General features: G+C 32.7%; 2 protein-coding genes across 3 annotated transcripts; both read right to left on the minus strand.

The window, feature by feature from the left end:
- Positions 1–7406: 7406 nt before the first annotated feature.
- LOC114407315 (60S ribosomal protein L21-1) lies at positions 7407–8503 on the minus strand. The gene is made up of 2 exons (XM_028370372.1): positions 8197–8503; positions 7407–7835 (listed from the first exon to the last, which is right to left on the minus strand). The coding sequence occupies exons 1-2, from the start codon at positions 8431–8433 to the stop codon at positions 7578–7580; spliced, it is 495 nt and encodes a 164-aa protein (XP_028226173.1). The 5' UTR covers positions 8434–8503; the 3' UTR covers positions 7407–7577.
- Positions 8504–11022: 2519 nt separating this feature from the next.
- LOC114407317 (sister-chromatid cohesion protein 3) lies at positions 11023–20790 on the minus strand. Of its 2 annotated transcripts, XM_028370374.1 has the most exons (22): positions 20621–20789; positions 20322–20508; positions 19933–20045; positions 19634–19726; positions 18986–19149; positions 18675–18911; positions 18406–18550; positions 18135–18313; positions 17888–18033; positions 17682–17809; positions 16596–16769; positions 15996–16157; positions 15716–15916; positions 15490–15627; positions 15195–15398; positions 14946–15090; positions 14567–14673; positions 14314–14451; positions 13451–13716; positions 13245–13369; positions 11866–12132; positions 11023–11305 (listed from the first exon to the last, which is right to left on the minus strand). In XM_028370374.1, the coding sequence occupies exons 1-22, from the start codon at positions 20666–20668 to the stop codon at positions 11292–11294; spliced, it is 3381 nt and encodes a 1126-aa protein (XP_028226175.1). In that variant the 5' UTR covers positions 20669–20789; the 3' UTR covers positions 11023–11291. The 2 variants fall into 2 exon arrangements, with proteins under 2 accessions (XP_028226175.1, XP_028226174.1); XM_028370373.1 differs by having other exon boundaries at positions 17682–18033; positions 20621–20790.
- Between the last annotated feature and the right edge of the window lie 1042 nt (positions 20791–21832).

Genomic DNA, 21832 nt, shown 5'->3' on the forward strand with positions numbered 1-21832 from the left:
GGTCAGCGCAATGAAAAAGCTTGACCCATCACAAGTTTAGATTGGGTTGGGCTAATATTTTTTGCAAATTCCCCATAGTCTGAAAAGTAGACTTAAAAAAAATCTAGTGACTTGTAATGATTTATAGATTTTTTTTTTATGATCATGAAATATTTTTGTCAGAGAAATATTTGACTTGTTGAATTTGCAATGATTTTTTTTCTAAAAAAATAATTTTTTTTAAATTGGAATTGCCAAAATAATGAAAATTACGAGCAAATACAACCATAAATGTATTTATTTTTGTCGGATTTTTTAAAAAATGATTTTCTGTTAATTTTTTAAATTTTTAGGTGAATTAACTCATTTAACTCACTAATCCATGTTAGGTCAATAGATGAGTCAAATTGATCTTAATCATCAAGTAGGCAAGTCAATATGGGTTGAGTCCAATAAATCTGACCCATTTTAACAACTCTAAGTGATCTTTGTTCAAATTCAATTTTATATTTTATTTATAAATACAAACTATTAAGTGAAAGTTATTGATGAAAATGGGGAAGAAAAGAAAAAGAAATATAAAAGAAAGTTGACCAATGTCCATTATTCTTCTAGGAAGTTTGGTAAGAGACATCATCAAATTAATTTGTATTAAATAACATTATCCTGTAATAATAGTCTTCCAAATCCATTTTTATTAGCTGTACAAGTTCTAAGGAATTATTTTCATCAAAAAAATGTTCCAAAGAATTATTATTTCTCTCGACAAAAAAAACAAAAGAAAAAAAAATATTATTTTTTAGAAGAAAAAGATTTTTAGAAGCATCAACTAGTAGAGCCTATTAAGCTATATATATATATATATATATATATATATATATATAAGAAGAAGCTAGTAGAGCTTATGAAATAAATGGTCTTTCAATCTCCATCAACACAAGTGGTCCCATATCACATTGTTTAATTGCAGTAACACGACGACTCCATAACTTTTCATACTATTTTACTTCGTTTTGTAAAGTAACTTCAATGGCCTTTAGATGAGTTTAGTGTAAAGAATTGAATACGTCATGATTTTTAATTGTAATTTTTAGTAATTTGCTCTCCTGTAAAGTGATTTCCTAAAATCTTAACAAAATATTTTTATAATTACTATAAAAGTTAATAATTTTATGATAAAATACTATTGAATGATAATACAAAATTTTATACATTATGATCGGTATATAATATTTTTTCTTTTTTCTAATTATGATGTCTTCCATATCTTCTTATCTTTGTTTAGGATAATATGCATTTTAATATAAACAATACTACATTTACAATTATCACCCTACAAACAACTATAAATAAGTAAATCTTAGACAAATGAAAACTAATCGCGCTTATTTTAACATAAACAAATTAATGCAAGAGACACGTTCTCTCTTATTCTCTTTGTCCTTTTTCCTGTCTCCCCAAAACTCCCTCTCACTCGTATATTCTTCTTATCCCTGTGACGAACGCCATAACAAATTCAGATTCAATCACGGGAAACATGAATCAAGATGAATTTAGGAAAATGCAGAATTGTGAAAAAATAAAGATATAACGGAAGGGAATCAAATGCATGAAATGATCCCTGTTGCAATTGAATTGAAATAAACAACGGCAGGTGCCTTTTTTCATTAATAAAAAAACGGATTTTCAGTATCAATTCAAACACAGAGACAATATTATAAATACCTAACCATGAAGGAAAATAAACTTAACTGATTCGAACTTATTCGTCCCCTTTTGCCTTGAAGAACAACATATTTTAATTCGAGCAACTATAAGTGTTTATTATTTAAAATAATTCGAGCAACATATTTTAGTGAAAACAGTCATTAAGCAAAGCAAAGGTTTTAAAATCAGAAGGGATAAAGAAGAGGCTGTTTAGCCTCTTTGAATTTTTTGGTTATTTTTTTTAGGAAGGGTGGATTTAAAAAAACTAAAAGTAGTTTTTTAAAAATAAAGGCAAAATTACAAAATTGGTCTCTCACTTTATCTCCAATTACGAATTTGATCCCTATAATTTAATTCATAAATTTGGTCCCTCAATTTTATAAATTCATGCAAAATTGGTCCTTGGAAGTCCGATTTGAATGTTGACTGCCACGTGTCAATGTCACATGTCAACGTCTGAGTGGTTCCCCGTAAAGACTTCATTTTTTGTAGGTAAAATTGTATTTTTGGTCTCTCAATTTTACTTCAATTTCGATTTTGGTCCCCTATAGTTTAATTCACACATTTGGTCCCCCAGTTTTATAATTCTCTTTATAAATTGTTCCTGCAAAATTGATCTTTTGAATGGTTTAGCCACTGGTGTTAGAAACATGGTAGATTTTGATAAATATTGCACTTCTTTTTCATCGAAAGTTTTTCACTCACTTGGAAACTAGAGAAAAATCAATTTTTGTCTCTCTCCAACTTCCGGAGTTGTTCAACTTGAAAAAGTCAAGCAAATCCCAACTTGGGTCTAAAATTTTCAAATCTCTTACTTTAACAGGTTCTGTAATAACTCCTTTTTTTTTCTTTTTTTGCTCCCCCATACGATATTATGTGTATAGCTTAAGTGTCTTATGTATGACAATAGTATTTTTGTTTAAAATTTGAAATACAACTTCTCCAGTAATGAAATTTGGCTGAATTTATAAAGGGATTTATAAAACTGGGGGACTAAATGTGTGAATTAAATTATAAGGGGACCAAAATCGAAATTGGAGTAAAACTGGGGAACCAAAAGTGCAATTTTACCTACAAAAAATGAAGTATTTATAGATAACCACCCAGACGTTAACACGTGACATTGACACATGACAATCACACGTGACATTGACACATGGCATTGACACATGACAGTCACACGTGACAGTCAACGTCTGAGGTTAATGGTCAATGTCCAAATTGAACTTTCAGGACCAATTTTACAAGAATTTATAAAATTGGGGGAACAAATAAAAAATTTGAGATAAATTGAAAGACCAAAAGTACAATTTTATCAAAAATAAACTATATATCTTAAAGTTTATCTCATTCTCATCCTAAACTAATTGATGTACGACAATGAAATAGAATTTTCAGTTTTTTTTTAACAAAAAAAGCTAAAATTGTCAAACAGCTACAACTTCATTTTAAATATTTATCTTTTAATTTGAAAGTAACTTTCAAGAGAAAAAAAAAAGACCAAACATTCATAATTTGATCGGATTTTGATTTAGTACGAGTCAATTTTCAATTTCATAATTTGATCGGTTGGACTTCGACTAATCTTTGACCCAATGCTGGTATTGCTCCTTTGAGGTCACCCAGCCTCACAACAATTCATCGGAAGAGCAGGAAGTATGTAACCAATTCAACATATAGATATGGGAAAGAAAAAGAAAAAAAATATAGTCCATTGACACAAGTTTGTTCATGGCTCTGTACCAAACTTAATAACTTGAACTAAAATATTTATCCTTTAAAAAAAAAAAACTTGAACGACTATTTAGGTCCACATTTTTTTTTCCTTATTTCATTTATATTCTGATGCTTATTAATTCTGAAACCCTTTGTAGCCTTTTCATAATAGAGATTATTATGGGAGATTAATCTAATTGATAATGCTAGATGTTCAGTCACGTTTGATATACTAGGTGCGCTTTCTAGTTTCATAAGGTATAGGTTTGATGAAACACTGAAACTTTAACCCCTGACAGTGCAAATCATTTAAATGCGTCTATTTTTGGTGTCTAATTATTAATAAACTGAGTATCAAATGTTATTTGACAAGTCGTGTATTGTAAGGCACAGATAAGAAGCACAAAATTAAAGCATGTGAAAGAGAAAGAAAAACAAAATTATAGTGGGGGTTCTTTACAATAGTATGTGCAGAAGCAAGTGGAGTCCTTGCAATCTCCAATGCCATATGGTTGTTTAGAGCACTCTTGAAAGCATTTCTGCAACTCACAATTGCTTAAATGGATCATCTTGTGGCACCAATGTTCTGGGATCTTCACCCCGTGAGCATGCCCTTGCACTACAAAATCAGAGGCTAATCCAGCTGCTCTCGGAAAATTGAATAGTGTTCAATGAATTATTTCATCACTATTAGAATAAGAAAGGGAAATTAAATAAAAGAAAGAAAACGAAGGAACAATGCACTTGCAACTTGTGCACTCAACAAAAATTGGTACACCTTTTGCATTCTTAGTGATAAACAAAATGCTTACCTTTCATTTTTGGTTAACCAAAAAAACAACTTATAATTCTTCAAGAGTGCTAAAAACATTCTTTCAAACATATTCATTCTAACGCATTATTAGTTATCAGTTAAAATTTATTAAAAATTAAAAAATTATAAGACTCTTAAATAGAAATAGGACCAGTAAAAATTTTGTAATTTCTAATAAGTTTCTTGCAATAGGAGAGAATGCGTTTAGCAATTAGCATTCTACTATGTATATCGATAGCATTTAGCAATCTACAATCATAAACAATTCTACTATGTTTTAACTATCTTAGTGAAAGAGACTAAAGAGGGAGATTAATACCAGAGAAAATAAGCAGTAGCAGAAAATGGGAGAGTGTATAAGGTGTTCTCATTTTCCAACGTGCACCTGATCCTCCACTTGTCTCAAGGTGTTGCTTCAATATTTGTTACAAGGAGTGAGAAGTGAGGAATGGAAGTAGATTGATATTTAAGGTGTGGTGGTATATACATAGAATGGTCAAGTTTTAGTTCAATCAAAATCCAAAAAGCAAAACCAGGATCTTTAAAAACCGACAGCTGTTGCCAAGGAGTGATGAAGAAGGTAGAAATACCATTAAAAACGGAACATGCTAATTGCTAGCTATCTCATGTTTTTGACACGTCTTCATTCGCAATACAATTTTACTTAAAGAGTATTACTGAATCAAAGTATCTAATATCACAACTCTGCTTTCTGAAGTACTTGTGACAAAGTGTTTTCCCCCGGCACTTATTCTTTCCTTTGTATTTACTCAATAACTTTTTTTGTCAAATTCGAAAGTAAATTGATTCAATTGTAAACCGAATGGTTTTGGTGATGCATAAAGTTTAATACTATCGAGAACGCTCACAAGTCTAATGATTCTCAAAAAATATATCATCCATCATATTACGCTTTCTTTAATGAAGTTAATTTTCGTGTTACGACTAAATGGATATCTAAAATTGCCTAAACACGTTCAGAAATCACGAATATAATCATCCCTAGGAGATTAAATGAATAATATGACCGACACTAGACCAATATCGGCTAATTTAACTACTTGCCCGTTACTATTATAAGCAAAGTTACAGATGACACACCAAATGGACAAAAATTTACAAATCGTATACGAATGAAACATTCAGGGTCAAAGAATGTTCATTCAGGGTTAAAGAATGTTGTTTCTTATTCCATAGTTATTGAGCACACAGCATACCTATTGATTCTGAAGGTGATATCGAAAACCTTCTGATTTCCCTTTTTAAATAATTAGCAAAAAGCAAGTGCTTTAAGCTCAAAGAAGAGTAAATACCGTTTAGTTATTTAAAAAGACTACTCCACTCAAGTTACTTCTTTAGAGGTTAAACCATTCATTTAGTGCTTATTATTGTCTACATTTTAATCCTTACACAAAGTGTAAAACTAAAAAAAAAACTGTATGAAGACTAAAAAGGTACAGTATTCTTGTATAAGAACTAAAACTTAAAGCAAGAACTGTAAGGAGCAAGTAAATAGTTTAACAATAAAAAATCTTAATCTCAAAATTACAATTTACAATTGTTTATTTTAACCAATTTGAGTGTGTTGATTGATATAGCAGTGAATCTAATTCGGCACGTCTAGATGGAAGAAACGTTCATAATCTCCCAGAGTAGGTCTACCCCTGGTTGAAAATGGGGTGGATGACTTTGGGATAGAAGATTTAGGGATGTTTAACGCTTCCCCAAGAAAACTTTGCGGTGAATGGTGATGATGGAGGTCATCGGAGATGATGTGACCAATATCATAACATTCAACAATATTTTCTACTTGCCAATTTAGCTACTTTTATTACCCGATAGTGTTATCAGCAATGTTACAGATGACCAACCAAATGGACAAAAATGGTATACGAATGAAGATTGAAACATTCAAGGTCAAAGAATGTTGTTTCTAATTTCTTATTTGAGCACACAGCACATACCTATCGATTTTGAAGGTGAAATCGTACACCTTCCACCTTCCCTTCACACTCACACACACACTATACACGCTTTATCTGAGACACGCTAATTCGCTAAATTACAGTTTTAATTCCTTTTAGTTCTTGATTCACAATTTTATTTTATTTTTAGCAATTTTAGTTCTCGCATGTCAAAAAATCACAATTTTAGTTAACTTATTAATTTTATATACCTTGCATATTCATTTAAAATATAAATAAATATAAATAAACATATTCAAAATTGTAGATTTTTTTATTTGTGAACACTAAAGTGAAACAAATAGAAAACAGGTGCTTCAAAATGTGTTTATTGATATTGCTGTGGAACCAATTCGCGGTATGTAGAGTTTATACCACGTGGATGAAAATGGTAAAATGCCTCTTTGGGCTTATAAGAAGGCAGCCCCTACACCACAGGAGTCAATCTCTTCGAGGAAAATTGAGGCAGAGGCTGTAGGCTGTCCTAAAGGAGAGCTTGTCACAAGAATTTCAAACAAAAGAGATCGTCCCAATGCAGCATTAGGAGGAAGCGTAATTGTTGTAACGCCATAAATAAGAGATACATTTATGCACCCACAAAATCAGCAACAAACCATCATAGTAAGCTGAAGGACTTGGGGGTCATCTAAAGTTAAAAAAAAAAATAGACATTGCACTTTATCTTTTTAAGTGAGCGAAATTTAAGCAAGCTAATCCTAAAATTAATGTGAAGAATAGGTTCCATAAGGGGGTAATGCAACATAAGGGCAGCCATCAAAGTATGCTAAATTGTTTTCACACAACGTTATTCCTTCACTCCAACATCGCTCTTAGTTCTAAATGAATTTTAGACGACAGTTTATTTTGGTCACCTATAAATGCAACAACCAAATTATAAGATGTTTATAAGACAAATCAACTACACTCTTAACGAATGCATAGATTCAAAAAATTTGATGCCAGACCAAAGACACCTCCAAACAACATAGACATTTACATAACCTCGCCCACTCATACTTCACACGCCAAAACCCCAAAATCAAACATTTATATGCCGTATTTGGTGCTAAGATGAAACAACTTATAATTTCAAATTTTCACCAATTCAGATTATCGCACTTCCCATTACACACACAACCAATCGACTCTCGTTCTACCACCACCTTAGATGCAAGTTATTGGTATGATGAGGCCTTGAAAAAAACCATTCATAAAAGGGGAGGAACAATGAGAAAAAGCACATTTATGACGAGCGAAACAAAAACATATCCATGTATTTAGAACATCAAATAAAACAACAAAAATATTTTAATAGTCTGAATTGTTTCTCTTCCAACACAAAAAAGGACTAATAATCCCCAAACAAAAAACTACGCAGACCAACAACGAGAATGAAACTAATAACCTCCCTTGAGGTCATTGACGACATCATAGGGAATAGGGGTAACTGTCTCCAACGTTGCCCCCTCGACCATGAAACCAGGTTTGGGACCCTGAGGCTGTCTCTTGGTGCTGATCTTCTCACCCTTGGCCTTGGCCTCAGCCTTGAGCTGATCATTCTTGATCTTCCTAAGGCGGAACTCCTCAGTGCACCTTGATGGCATAACATGCTCCACACGCACGTGAATCCTCTTCCTTATGATTCTGTTGCCGACCTGAATGAAACATCAAAAAGTAATTTCAATAAACACCATTCCCAAAATCAATGAGGCATACACATAAAACCCTAGAAACTAAAATTAACACACGGGCAGAATCCCAATCGAGAAAATGCCATTAAAATATATATGAAGGGGTAACAATAATGCGCAGAAAAGATAAATCATTGCCTACAAAACGCACATGAACCTTGAAACCGACATCAACAGTACAAGCTAACGAACAGCAAAAATCAACAATTAAGAAGATAGAATCTGAATTGGAAGCGATAGTATCACGATAAAAAAGACATAACAAAACAGATCGAGAAGCAGAAAAGTAAATAGAGTGTTAGGGTTAAGGAAGAGAGTGCGAGACCTGCTTGTTGACTTCGACCCCAACAGCACGTTTGGTGACATTCCAGACGCGACCGGTGCGGCCATGGTAGAACTTGTGTGGCATTCCCTTGTGGACGGCGCCGTTAACCTTGACGTCGACATAATCGCCGACGTGGTAGGTTCTGAGGTATGTGGTGAGGGCGATGGTACCCTTCTTCCTGAAGGGACGAGAGAAGGAATCTCTGGTGCGGGATCTCAAACCGTGACCAGCCGGCATTTTTGCTAGGGTTTCTCTCTCTCGCTGCTCGGCTTTAGTTAGGGTAGAAGGATCACTCTTCAAAAGCCTTCTTTGCAGCGTCTTTTATAGTGTATCTCATTCCTAGGGTTTTGGTTTTGCGCACCGGGCTTCTCTTATTGGACCTTTCGTTAATGGGCTGGAGTGGTAAACCTGAGACCTTGCACTTTTTTTTATCCGTGAGATCTTACTCTTAGTCATATCTTCATATAAAAACATTTTTTTGTACCTATATTTTGTTTTTCTTTTCTCTCACTCTTCATCCTCTTAGTCAATGATATATTTTTTGCTTAAAAATAAATAGATTTGGTGTTACAAAAAGAATTTTAATTATAGTTTTCTATAGAATACTTTTTAAAAAAAAATATCTTTTCAAAGAAATCTTTTGTTATTATTTGTTCAAAGTCTAAGATAATATTGATTTCATTTAATTATTCTTCTATTTATATCTATTTTATACACTTAATTTACAGCCAAATAGTAAGCTGTTAAAAAAAAGTCCAAAATTGAAAGAAAGACCCAACATCACTCTTTCATCTATCATCAAGCATTTATAATCTCAAATATTTTGAATATTTTCTTTGTATTATTTTTTAAAGGTTAAAGTGATTTTCTTAGTCTCTATAGTTTACATTTTAATTTTTTCTTAATCTCTATAATTTAAAAATGGTAAGGACTAAAAAAGTAAAAAGATCACTTTCAAAACTAGAGAGATTAAAAGAAAATTAAAATGTAACATGTAGGAACTAAAAAAATCACCTTAAAACTTAAAAAATAAAAAACTATAGGAATTAAATGAGTAACTTAACCTTTTTTAATTTAAGCTTGACATGTAAAAAGAAATACTTGAGTTTGCCTCATCAATTTTAAAGTATATATATATATATATATATATATATATATATATATATATATATATATATTAGCTTAAGCCTTAAACTGAATATATTGAACTCATTTACGACTTGATTGCTTTTTTCCACTTTCAATTTTTTTCTTGAGTTAAATTTTATTTATTACTTCGATATTATGAACATTTTCATTTTACAAAATAAAGTAAAATAAAAATAGTTTTTGATTGATTCACACTAATTTAGTGTAAGAAAATTCTTATATCATTTAATAACTTTTTATCAAAAAAAGATTATCATTGGGTTAAAAGTTCTCAACTTAACATAAAAAAAGATTTGATTTCTAGTAGTCCCTAGAATTTTGCTGTCATGCCATGAAAAGAGCTCTTGACAAATCACACAAATAATAAATAATCGCACATTCACAATGGGCAAAATAAAACATATCCTAGTATTTAGAGAACAAAACAAAACTTAACTTAACTTGCTGGTCTGATTTTGTGCATAAGTAATGTAATGGCTCTTCCAACTAAAAAATAAAATAAGTATGGAAAGCAAGCAGGAAGAACAAATAAAAACTAGTAGCCTCCTTTAACGTGGTTTACGACATCATAAGGAATTGGAGTGGCATCCTCAGCTTTCAGCTTCTCTACTCCCTAGGATTCTCGTTAAATCTATCTCAGACTCGTCAATTTTGTTAATAGTCAAACGCATGAAGCGCCGAGAGAAGCAGCTATACGGTTATGGAACTGGCACCCTTTCAGTGACGGAAGCTTTTCTTCCCTCTTTTTTATCACGCTTTCTTTCCCGCATTTTTTCTCTTTTTACCGAGAGCCTTTGTTTTTGCTTCTCCGTTGGCCACCACCTTCTCTCTCTCTCTCCAACCGCCACCTCTTTCCTTTATCTAAATTTCAATTTCTAATGTTTAATTATTTACGGTTTTTTCTACTTTTCTTCACCTCTTTTCACTCACATTTCTCATTTTCATCTTAATGTGTTAGAGTCATCCTTTGCAACTGTGTCCAGACCAATTAAAAACTTTTAGCTTAGAGCCTACTAACTAATTTAACTTCATTAAAGTTTTATTTATACAATTTATAATGAATCCAAAATTAACTTTATATACCCAATTAAAACATTAAAAATAAAATTATATATACATTCTATTTATTTAATTTGGCAGTTATATAATTAATCAATAAACATTATATTATATAAAATTATTAAACAATGTAAAAATTCTAAGTCTTACATTAATATAAACCAATTCCTCTGTTCAGCTCAAGATTGAGAAATTCTTCATCGCAGTAACAAGAAATCACGTGTCATCACCTTGTGTTTTTCGGTATATATAAAAAGATTGTTTTGTTTGGTAACTAATTTTTTTTTAAAAAAACAAACACGAAAGCCATGTAAAATAGACAACTTAGTATATCTGTATAAATACTTTTTGACGAATTAGATGTATAGATCTTTATCGTGAGTTATTAACATAAAATTATAATTTTAGTTGAAAAGCAGCACCGAAATCATGAATAATATCCCACCTAAATTGTCATTCAAAATTTTAATAAAAAAATTAGTTACATTTTCAAAATAACATAATCTCATTCCATTCTATGAATGATTTATTTTGCTCACGATGCATGGATTATTACGCCGGGCAACCAAAAATTGAACTTAGAATTTCATGTATAAATTATAATTTTCACTCAGCATAGAATCAGACAACGTTGACCACCATGGTGAAATTTGTAAGCGAGGAGATAATTAATGTATTTTCAGCTCAAAATCAGCAGTCAAGAGGCATGGTACTGTACTAATGTATTTTCAGCAGAAAGACCGGGAAACTTGATCAGAACAAGCTCCATATATACATTCTGCAAGTTGAATAAACAAGTACTACTACTCCTAATCTTAATAAGTGTAGTAATTAATGAGTACCAAAGCAATTGTCAACATATAATAGTAAACAACAACTGTGGAAGACTAGCTTGATGCCCCTGCACAATGAAAAGACAGTGACAGAAGTTAGGGGAAATACAGAACTACTACTACAGATGACTAAACATTTATATATATTTTTTGGAACCAAACGTTCACCATATATTAACAAGAGGCAGAATTAACCAGAAAAAACAACATCAAAGCAGCATAAGATAACAGCTACAATCAACGAATAAAAATATATAATAACAGCTACAATCAGTCATGTCTCGTATTGGAGTAGAAATTTATTGAGGTTGTAAAATCTCCAAAGAAGTTGCATCCTCGATCAGAAAAGCTCAAGAAAACAAGATTTATTTACAAACTTTTCAAGATGAGTTATTTGAAAAAATAAAAGAAAAAGAGAATCAGCAGCACATTAGGCAAGCATGTACAGAACACAATCACTTCAATGATGTGAAAATATCAATTATCAAGCAAGCACTTCAATGATATCTCAAATTATCTTGCATGGAAAAACAAAATTCATTTCCAAAGTCAGACATGTGAAATTGTTTTAAAATGCTGTAGGAATAGCTTGCTCAGTGTCTAGCAGCAAGAGGCTAATGCAAGATACCTGATGTTCTAGAAGCAGATACTTTGCTTTCCCCCCTAGAAACTCCCAGTGACCTAAGCTTGGATGATGATGGGATTGAATTTATCAATCGGTCATCGTCATCCTCATCCTCTTGTCTTTTCCCTTCATCTTGTGCATCTTGTTCATATGCACTAATGGAATCCTCATCTTCACTTGAACTCTGATCATCAAAAAGCTTCTTTCCTGGTATGTTTTGCCTCTTCCGAGGACGGCCCCGACGCCTAACAGAAACCCCTTCTTTCTCATCTGAAAATGATTATCTCAGTTAGTCATTATGTTGTGTGTTTGGAATTAATAAGTTTGGGCCCCAAAAAGTTATTGATTAAAAGCTTTTAAAGAGAATTATAAAAAACGATTATTTCATTAAAAAAAATATCCATCCTTGTCATCTTAAGTTACATCATGTAACGTGCAAAGGAAAGGAAAGAAGATATTTGATGTAATTTAAATATTACTAAAATTGTGAAAAATATAAATTGTAGCAAGATGTCAGCACTAAAGGAAAGTTTAGTTCACATGCACCATAGTGCTCAAGAAAGCAGTCAACTCAAAAGTATTATGACTACCATGGACGCACTTTTTATGTTGATAATCTGAAGGAAATATGGTTACAGACACAAGCAATTGTCAATTCATGGAAAATGAGACACAAGTACAAATCCAGAGAAACTAGAGCCAAAGAGAAATGAACAACTATTTAATTGCAAAGCCAAAGAAAAATGGCAAAGCCATCATTGAACGTCTAATAGCACCTGAATATTTACATTAACAGCTATTATTTGCACACTATTGAGCATCCTCTAATGAATAAATCTGACATTCTTGATCCTTATCACTTTCAGTTAAGACTATCTTTTATATGATGGCCCCAACAAGCCCATGACTATCGATCAAAGACAGGAAACACAATCTCATTTCTCCCAAAATTAAAAATGCCACTCTCAAAAATTGCCCAAATATACAGCAAATGAAACAGCAACAGACATACAACAAAATTGCCCAACAAAAAATGTAGAGACCACAAGTGTGCATTTGTAAAGAGAGAAGCATAAGAACACTAGAATAACAACCAAGAGACAGAAACAATAGCAGGTGAATGACTGAGTCAGCATAGTCAAGCCCAGCACATTGGATCCAGAATGAACTTGCAAGGGAAAATAATCAAGTCACAACTGGAGAAACATATTTGGCAAATGCCATTCACTAGTTACATATAAAGCCTTGAATTTTCCAAAATTTGTAAAATAAATAATGACTATTTCATATATTATGTTTCAGTTAGATCAAACCAGTCGTTGCTTTATGGAAAGTATTTGACAGTATGGTAAATAACTAAGCAGAAAAATTGCATAAATTACCTTGAAATCCCTCATTCTTTGCACATTTTTCTAGTAAGTTGGCAATAAATACTTTATAGGGACGCCAGCCACTGGGGTTTTCGTCTGTATTGACATTTGTTGTTCGCTGTTGAACATCCTTCGTGCTATTCATAGAGATGAATTAAAATGTGTATAGCAGCAAATGGTTCTGAATAACACCAACAAAATGAGAAACAAACTCTTACATGTCCGATAGATCAGGTGCAGTCAGTTTTGACACAAAATGGAGCACTGCCTCTTCAAGAAATGACAATTGTTTTGGAGCATCTACAAAAGCATATTCAATACCATCCCTGACAACTTTTAAAATGTCAGGTCTGTGTTTGATCCGGGCAACACCGATAAATGTTCCAGAAAGCTTAGCAGCCAGATCTTTACATCCTGAGGAAGAGTTGTTTTCTGAAGAAACATTCTCACTTCCAGACATATTGACAAGATGCCTATGGTATGCCTGCCAAAATAAATCGGTGAAGAATTAAGGGTAGAACTATATAAGAGGGGACAGGAGGGTGAATATAAATATGGTGTTCTTCCTTAGGCAGAGGATGGTGGAATCACAAACCCACATTTCCTATCAATGCAAACTATAGTTCTTTATCCATAAAGCACTGCAAAGAAAAGCTCAGTTGAACTGCTTCTTCTAGGCTAGAAGTGGATCCTATGTTGAACTATGTCAACATTGAGCCCAAGCTAAAAGTGCAAAATTAAAGGGTTTGGAATGGGGAGCACTCTGAAATATAATATTCCCTTTGTTTCTCCGGTACAATACTCTTCCTTTTGTATTCATATTTCAATAAGACACTGATTTGGATAAGATACCCCTTAACAGTTAGAGGCAAATATTTAGCTATAAGTTTCACTTTAAATATAAAATATAGCAAGTTACTTTTGTATTCATATTTCAATTAAATAGGACATGTGACTAAATTTTGACTGTTTATTGTTGCTAAAGGTAATCCTCATAAGGACAAAAACCAACTTCATCTACCATGCATATATAAGCAGGCATTGAGGAACAGCAATTATTAAACTACAACAAAAGGCTTACCTTTTTAAGTGCTTCCAGAAAAATGCTAGCCAAATCAACATCTTTTTTCTTCAAAACTGTGATCAGATGTTTTATAATCTCAGCCACACTTGTACCGTGCATCACAAAATGTGAAATAATCTCAGAAGCAAGATCCTCCTGCATCAGGAATAGCCAAATTTTGACATCAAAGCGAATTTCACAGGAAACAAAAATATTTTTGCCTAGAAAAAGTGGCATTAGTCATAACATCACAAACAAAATAACAATCCACCTTTGGAACAACATCATTTGCGATCAGCTTTGCAGCAGCAATCATCACAGCATCTCTATTTGTCTCCACAGCATACTCTTTATTAACATCTTCATCTTCTGCCTCATCTGAAAATTGATAGACAAGTGAAACTGACTTCTATCACTATAAACAAGAAGGGTACACAGTAGATATATAAGGATAAAGGATACATCAACAAGAAGATTTAACAATATTAACACCAATTTAAATAAGCAATATGAACTTCAAATGTCATGTTCAACCTAGAGACAGTTGACAATAAAAATTGATACTGTGAAATTTGTTTCAATTTAATTATGAAACATAAGATGAATCTCTACACTTGTTCATCATCTTCGGCACATCTGTCTATGGTCACCTGAAATATTAAGCTGTTGTTGACAAAGTTCCCAGAACTTCTGAAGCATATCTGTGTCTGGCTGATATCCTAATTTTTCCAGTTTTGTCTTGTTGAAATTTGTTGTCCTAAATAAGAACCATGTTTCTGCAAGTATAGTGCATACCTTCAGAAAAAAAATAAAAACTCATCAGACCAAATTTGGATAATCGAGACATGATATATTTATAATAGAGAAAGAAAAAGGAAAACAATTCAGAGCTCCCTTACTCTGCAGCCGAGTTCACTTGTATATTTACCCCCTTCCCTGTTATCATCAGCCAAGTTGAGAAAGTATTCAAGTTCTTGTAACAAAGTATCACGCTTAGACAAAAGAGAATTTAAGGATGCTTCAGAAACAGCTTCTTCATTTACTATAGACTGTAGACCCCAAGCCAGATGCAAATACATGTTCAGAAGCAGGAAACCAACAACCTGTATGGAAATAAGCAAAAAATTAATAATCAAACACAAGTAACAATGTTGTGGAAAACATAATACCTGTTGTGAGCAACCCATTACACACCTCATCCTCCATATCCCTATTACCACGTAGCACCGTGACAATGTCTTCATATAGGCTATTGATAGGCACAGATCTTTTTAGTTGGAGTTCATACAACCTCTTCAAGTTTACAAGAAGAGAATATTCATCACCACCATCCTGCAATGTCATCTAACTATGTGTTAGGTTTCTCCTCTGAGATCCAAAAGTAATAGAAAATATGGCATTTGAGCTGCATAGAACATACCAGTACTTCTTTAATAGCGGATTTCAGCTTTGCAATGATTTCATCTTCAAGTTCCTTTAATTTATTACGAGCAAAATCTTGCAATTCCCCTTGACTTTCTATGCAACAAAAATCAATAGCCTTCACACAAGCCCTAAGAGGGTCCTTGTCACCATGCTTAAAAAATGCTTCTTTCACGAGTTGGAGTAAATTTTTGAAATTCTGAAAAGCAAGCACTAATCAATTTTTCAGATACAACATGAACAGAATCTGAAACAACCCACGAGAAAAATTCACCAACCTGTTCCTGCCTCTTCAAGGAATAGTATTCAAGGTTCATATGCAAAACAATCTCAACCAGTGATGAGACTTTTGCTTTATCTGAAATGAATTTTCGCAAGAGTAATGGGTAAGTCTTCATCATGGCAACAGTTATGTCCTGTTTGTTACTTTCAAATACTTCCTGTCATTAATTGAAGGAGAAAAGATTAGAGTCTGTCATAAAGAACAATAAAACAAACCTTCTATCACAATGAACTTTGACAAATTACAAATAGTACTCATCGAATTATTACTGATCAAGGATCTAATGAACACATTCTTTGCTACCCAAAACAATTTAACCATGAATTTCTGAAGTAATTAGAGATTTATACTTTGAAAACACAATTGAAAAAAATTCCATAAAAATACTAGAAAAGATAGTAAGAATAAAACTATGTATACTATATATGAAAGCATGATTTGCTGAAACTTTTTCTTTGTCAAAATAAACATTAAACATCATGTGAAACACATAGATCAAAGACCAGTATATTAAACAAAAACTAAATCAACGGGTGCAGGACTTAAAAAATCAGATATTGGATATTTGGATTTAAAAAGTCAAGACGTCACAAACTTTCTGGGCTTTGTTGTAGTAATGCTTTCTGTTATCTGTAGCAGGCACAATCCTCTCTCCAATAGCCTTTTTCACGGATGCACACAGGAGTCGCACCAAGTTTGTTGCATCACTGTCAGAGAGCTCAACTGATGGACTTTCATCAAGGAGCATGGATATAATGCACTTCCAATCCTGCAAACAAATATTGAGTACCATCAAGAAACCACTAAATATTACTCAGTACAACACGTTGATAAATATGACTAGAACAATTTTAGGTGCTGCTCTTTGGCATAATATCCAGAGGGCATCAATCCCTAAACATACAGATGATTTGAAAGAAAAAAACATCATGCAGAAACTCAGAAGAGTGAGATTTAATCCAGCATACCAGATTTCTACCCGATCCATTCTCTGGAATCTTCAAAAAAATAATAACATTGTTCCTTTTTAGTCCAAAGATATTTCAGTAAAATAGAAATGCCATTGTTGACTGAGATATATATAAAAAATAAAAAATAATTAGGGGTGCTACTGAGCTGCTTAGGTGACAAAAGTTCCCGATAAAGCATAGTAGTCAATCACAAATAGCAGTGCAGAGCGGCCACCCCAAAAAACACTAGTGGGATGACCACAATTCTCAATACACACATATGTTGGTTTTCTAGATTTTAATATATTTAGTTTTTATTATATAATATCAGTATATCAGTGATAATATATGTATTTGCTTAATAACATTTTTTCTATTCATAAATATTTATATATTAAATTATATAATATATAATTATGTATTAATATTTCTATAATTTTTAAATATCATAGAGTACCTTATAGTATTTATAATTGTACAATATATGATTTTAAAAAAAAAAACTCCCCAATTGTAGGACTGTTTGGGGTGCTGGTCCAATAGCAGTTCTCACCCAAGAAACTAAAAAACCCTAGCCTCCCCCCCCCCCCCCAAAAAAAAGCCTCTTTCAAGTGGAATATTCAGTCCACAGAGATACATGAGCAAACAGCCAAACAAAAGATGTGTTGGTCAAAAGGTGAAGCCATCACTCTGTTCAATGTTCCTTCCTATTATTATTAATAAGGCCATACCTTTATAGCTGTCATGTACTCCCACACATCATCAATTACATAAATGCTCAAAATTGGATCTTGTGGGAACTCCTCCAGAATTCGCAACATTCTCTTTAGATGGACCTCAGAGGTATTGCCAGTTTCATCTGGAAAAAAAATTGTCTTCATCAAATGTTTGTCATAGTCAAAATAATGGTAAAAATATAAAGTGAAAATTTTAAGACCTCTTGATCCTGATTGGAGGCTATTAAATTTTTGAGCAATCAAGTGATCATACACTAATGCTCCAATGGCATGCCTGATTTCTGGGGGGTCATCAATCAACAAATCATACAAAGGACCCAAGTCATCTTCAGGAATAAGTTGATGTCTGCAGTGAACCAAGAAATCAATTCTCAATATACAATTTGTTGCATAAAAACTCACCAGTAAACCGGTAATATGTAAATGAAAAAGATTTGAAATTCAGACCTTAGTAATTGTTTAACAAGACCTATGGCTTGAACAGCCACAGAAACATCAATGTCATCAGCAAGCTCAATCATCCGGCTAGAAAATCTTTCAGTAAATAAACCAAGGGTTGGCACATTATCATCCACCTCATAAAGATTTTGCAGAGCACTTATAGAAGCCTTTCTTACACCAGCATTCTACAAAATGGAGTGTTAGGGAAAAAGTTAAAGGAAGGCAATAAATTGTATAGTAAAGTTGCATGAGAAAAACTTAAAAACATGTTCATTACTTTGTCATTCAGCGTCCATCCAAGATATTTCAAGTACAAATCCTGCAGGAAAAGTGATGGGTATGACAGGATCCATGCACCCAACGATTCGATGCATGACATTCTAATATTTTGGTCAATGTCTCTGTAGCGATGCACAAATAACCTTCAAAAAAGCATTAAATGGACAGGTTAGATATACAGCCACAGCAAATACAATACTTGTGATAAAATATTGTTTTCTTTGCCTTTATAAAGAAAAATAGTTTCTTAATTTAGCAAACTCCTACCCAGTAAATATCTTGCGCATCATCTCCTCCAACAACTGTATTCTATCATGAGTATCAGAAGACCTTTTCTTTAGTGAATCCACTCGAGGCCCCTCAGTTCTTTTCTTTTTCTCAGCTTCCAACTGTCTCTGAGTAGTCTCTCTTTGAGCACGAAGCATATTAGCAATAGTTATGTATGATGTGACCAGACTAAGACCCATCAATGATGCAACTTGACGGTATACTCTTGGAGGGGTGCTACATATGTACAATAGCAGATAAGTCATGGTATATATTTTCCTAGAGTCAGAAGTTTTAAATAGCATACTTACCATGACAGTGCAATGATATAGTCCATGCACTTGTCAAATAAAACTTGATCAAACAATGGGCCATGCTGACATTCACGAACCAAATTGTCCCAGAATGATTCTAGATTCTCTTTGAAGTTTTTAATCTCTTTCTTTTTGGAATTTTGATAATCTTCAACTTCACCCTAGAATGTCAAAGGTAAAAAAGAGACGATAAATGTCCACATCTAAGTCATAATTTGAACATTATACCAAAAGAGAAGAGGCAAGGACACATACTACTACTAAGAAATTAGTAAATTTTGGGAAAAAAATAAACAGGAAACCAATGTTGTTAAATAGTTGCTATAGTGCGCTATAGGCCTGTAGCGCTATTGCATAGCGGAATTTCTCAGATCCACTTGGGACTATATACATATGCCAATTGAACTTTTGAGTTAATAATTAATATTATGCCAATTTTATGTATTTTATTTTTATTTGCACACAACTTAGTTTTATATACATATATAGTGTATTTATATCAAATATTTCAACCATTATATGTGACCTCTGCTACATGCTCACGATGCTATCCGCTATATGATATAGCAGATTATTGGCTTTCCACCATCTTTCGCAATTGATAACACTGCAGGAAACAAAAATAAAAGGGAACAAGTTGTATACCCTTTTAGCACAGTTGACAAGAGCAATTACAACTTCATCAACATCAGTCTCATCCACAAGATCACTCTTATCGCAGTACTTGGCTCCACATGCCTACATAATTTAAAATTTCATTTTGTCACTATCTGTTAGAGTTCATAAAACAATGAGGATGTTTTTGAGCATTGATGAAGTAATAAAGTTTACCGGTTTTTTTTTTTTTATCTTCCTTTTCGCTTTTGATTTTTATATGAAACTATAATGTCTATTGCTAGCGGTCTTTTAAACTTTGTAACTGGTTGAGAATTCCATATTATTACCTCAAACAGCATTGTCAAGAGATCAACCATTGCAGGTTTTGGATCCTTTTCATAGCATTCAACCCAAAACTTGACTGCCTGGGGAATAAACTTGCCATTACCTTTTACCACCTCTACAGAAAATCATACAACAAAAAAAATTAAAAAAAAATTAGCCCCGGTCCAGTTACTGCATAACAAAATCTAATAAGGAAAAACAAACACAAACACACTACATTAAAAAACTAATTATAACAAAAAAAGAAAGAAAGAAAAAAACTAAGCATAATTTCGCGAATCACGGTATTAACGAGATCGGTTAAAAAAAATAACAAACAACCATATAAGTTAAAAACCTGAACCCTAGATATTTGAGCAGTAAGGAAAGTAGCCGAGAGTGTTGAGTTTACCAATTAGGGTTTGGTCAGAGACTTTGTGCGCGACGCTGGAGGTTCCTTCGGAAGCACGATTTCTCTTGGATTTAGCGGGTGCTTCGTCGAAGTCGTCGGGCGAACTCTCTCGGTCGGCTTGCACGGTGGTCCGGTCGGCGTCGGCGTCGTGTTCCTTGGGGAGGTGTTTGGGAGGTCTGCCCCTCTTCTGCTTGATTTGAAAGAAGCGAAACAGAATTAAGTCGAATCAGAGCACGATTGAGAAGAAAAAACAGAAGAAAGAAGGAACATTAGTGAGAAGTGTGAGAACTGAAACTGACACGAGGGGGGCGATTGGATGCTTCGGATGGTGGAGCTGGATCTTCCATCTGCTAATCTGCAACACACACAGCGATTTCACACTCTTGTCGCCAGGATTAGATAGATAGAAAGAAGAGGCTATTAGGAATAAGGGCTTTCGGAACTCCAATTAAGAGTTGAGAAATCTCCCGCCAAATAACATAATTATTTACCATCTAAATTTAGTTTTAATCGTTTTGTTTTTTTTTATTTTAGAATTTTTAATCGTTTTATTTAAGTTTTTGAAGACTTCGGCGGTAGTTTAGTTTTTAATGGTTTTATTCTATTAGATAAATAATCATTTTTAACGTGGACAAATTTATTCTTTAATATGTCACATATATCTCTTTCATTTATGACAAAAAAACAACAAAAGTAAATAAGATAATTGTCACATTTTTTTTTCACTCTATCCATACTTTACACATTCAAGAAATAATTATTTATTCTGTTTTAATCTTCTTCTTTATCTTACATTGGTGGCTGTAACCCTCACATTAATGGTTAACATCATTTTTAATTTTATATAAAAATAATCACCATTACAATTAATTTTAATTTACTACAACGACTATTTTTAAGAACCATTATAATATAATATAATAATTTTAATTAACAAAAATGTGTAATCATAATCATTCCAATAGTATCCGAAAGAAAACCACCAATGTTGTCCTTCCATTTCAAATATTCCAAACATTAAAAATGTTTTTATGGACGATTCTGTAAGAACTGTTCTTACAATCTGTTATCCACGTAACACTCCAACACACAAGAACTTGCAAAATGATTCTTGCTTACAAAAACTAGCTTTAAGAACCAACGTTAAAGAGGACTAACAATATTGGATCATCCTTTCATCATATTGACCTAACTTAAAAGAATAATAAACCAAAATAAGACTTAAAAAATACAAAGGACTAAGATGACTTTAAATTTGTTTTCTAAAGAGACAAGGAAAATAGAGGACTAAAATAGATTTTATTCTCTAATAACTAATTGTTTATATTATTTAATGTTTAGTTTTTATATGATTGTCACTTAATTATATAATAAATATGACAAAATCAAGATATTTTGTGACACATATATCGTAAAAAAAAAAAGAAACAAAAAGAGACTAACAAATTAATAAGTACGGGAATTTATAATATACTAATACTAATGTAAAATTTTAAAAAATAGTTGAATGA

This window comes from Glycine soja, chromosome 3 (genome assembly GCF_004193775.1).
Source record: "Glycine soja cultivar W05 chromosome 3, ASM419377v2, whole genome shotgun sequence".
NCBI classification, from domain to species: Eukaryota; Viridiplantae; Streptophyta; class Magnoliopsida; order Fabales; family Fabaceae; genus Glycine; species Glycine soja.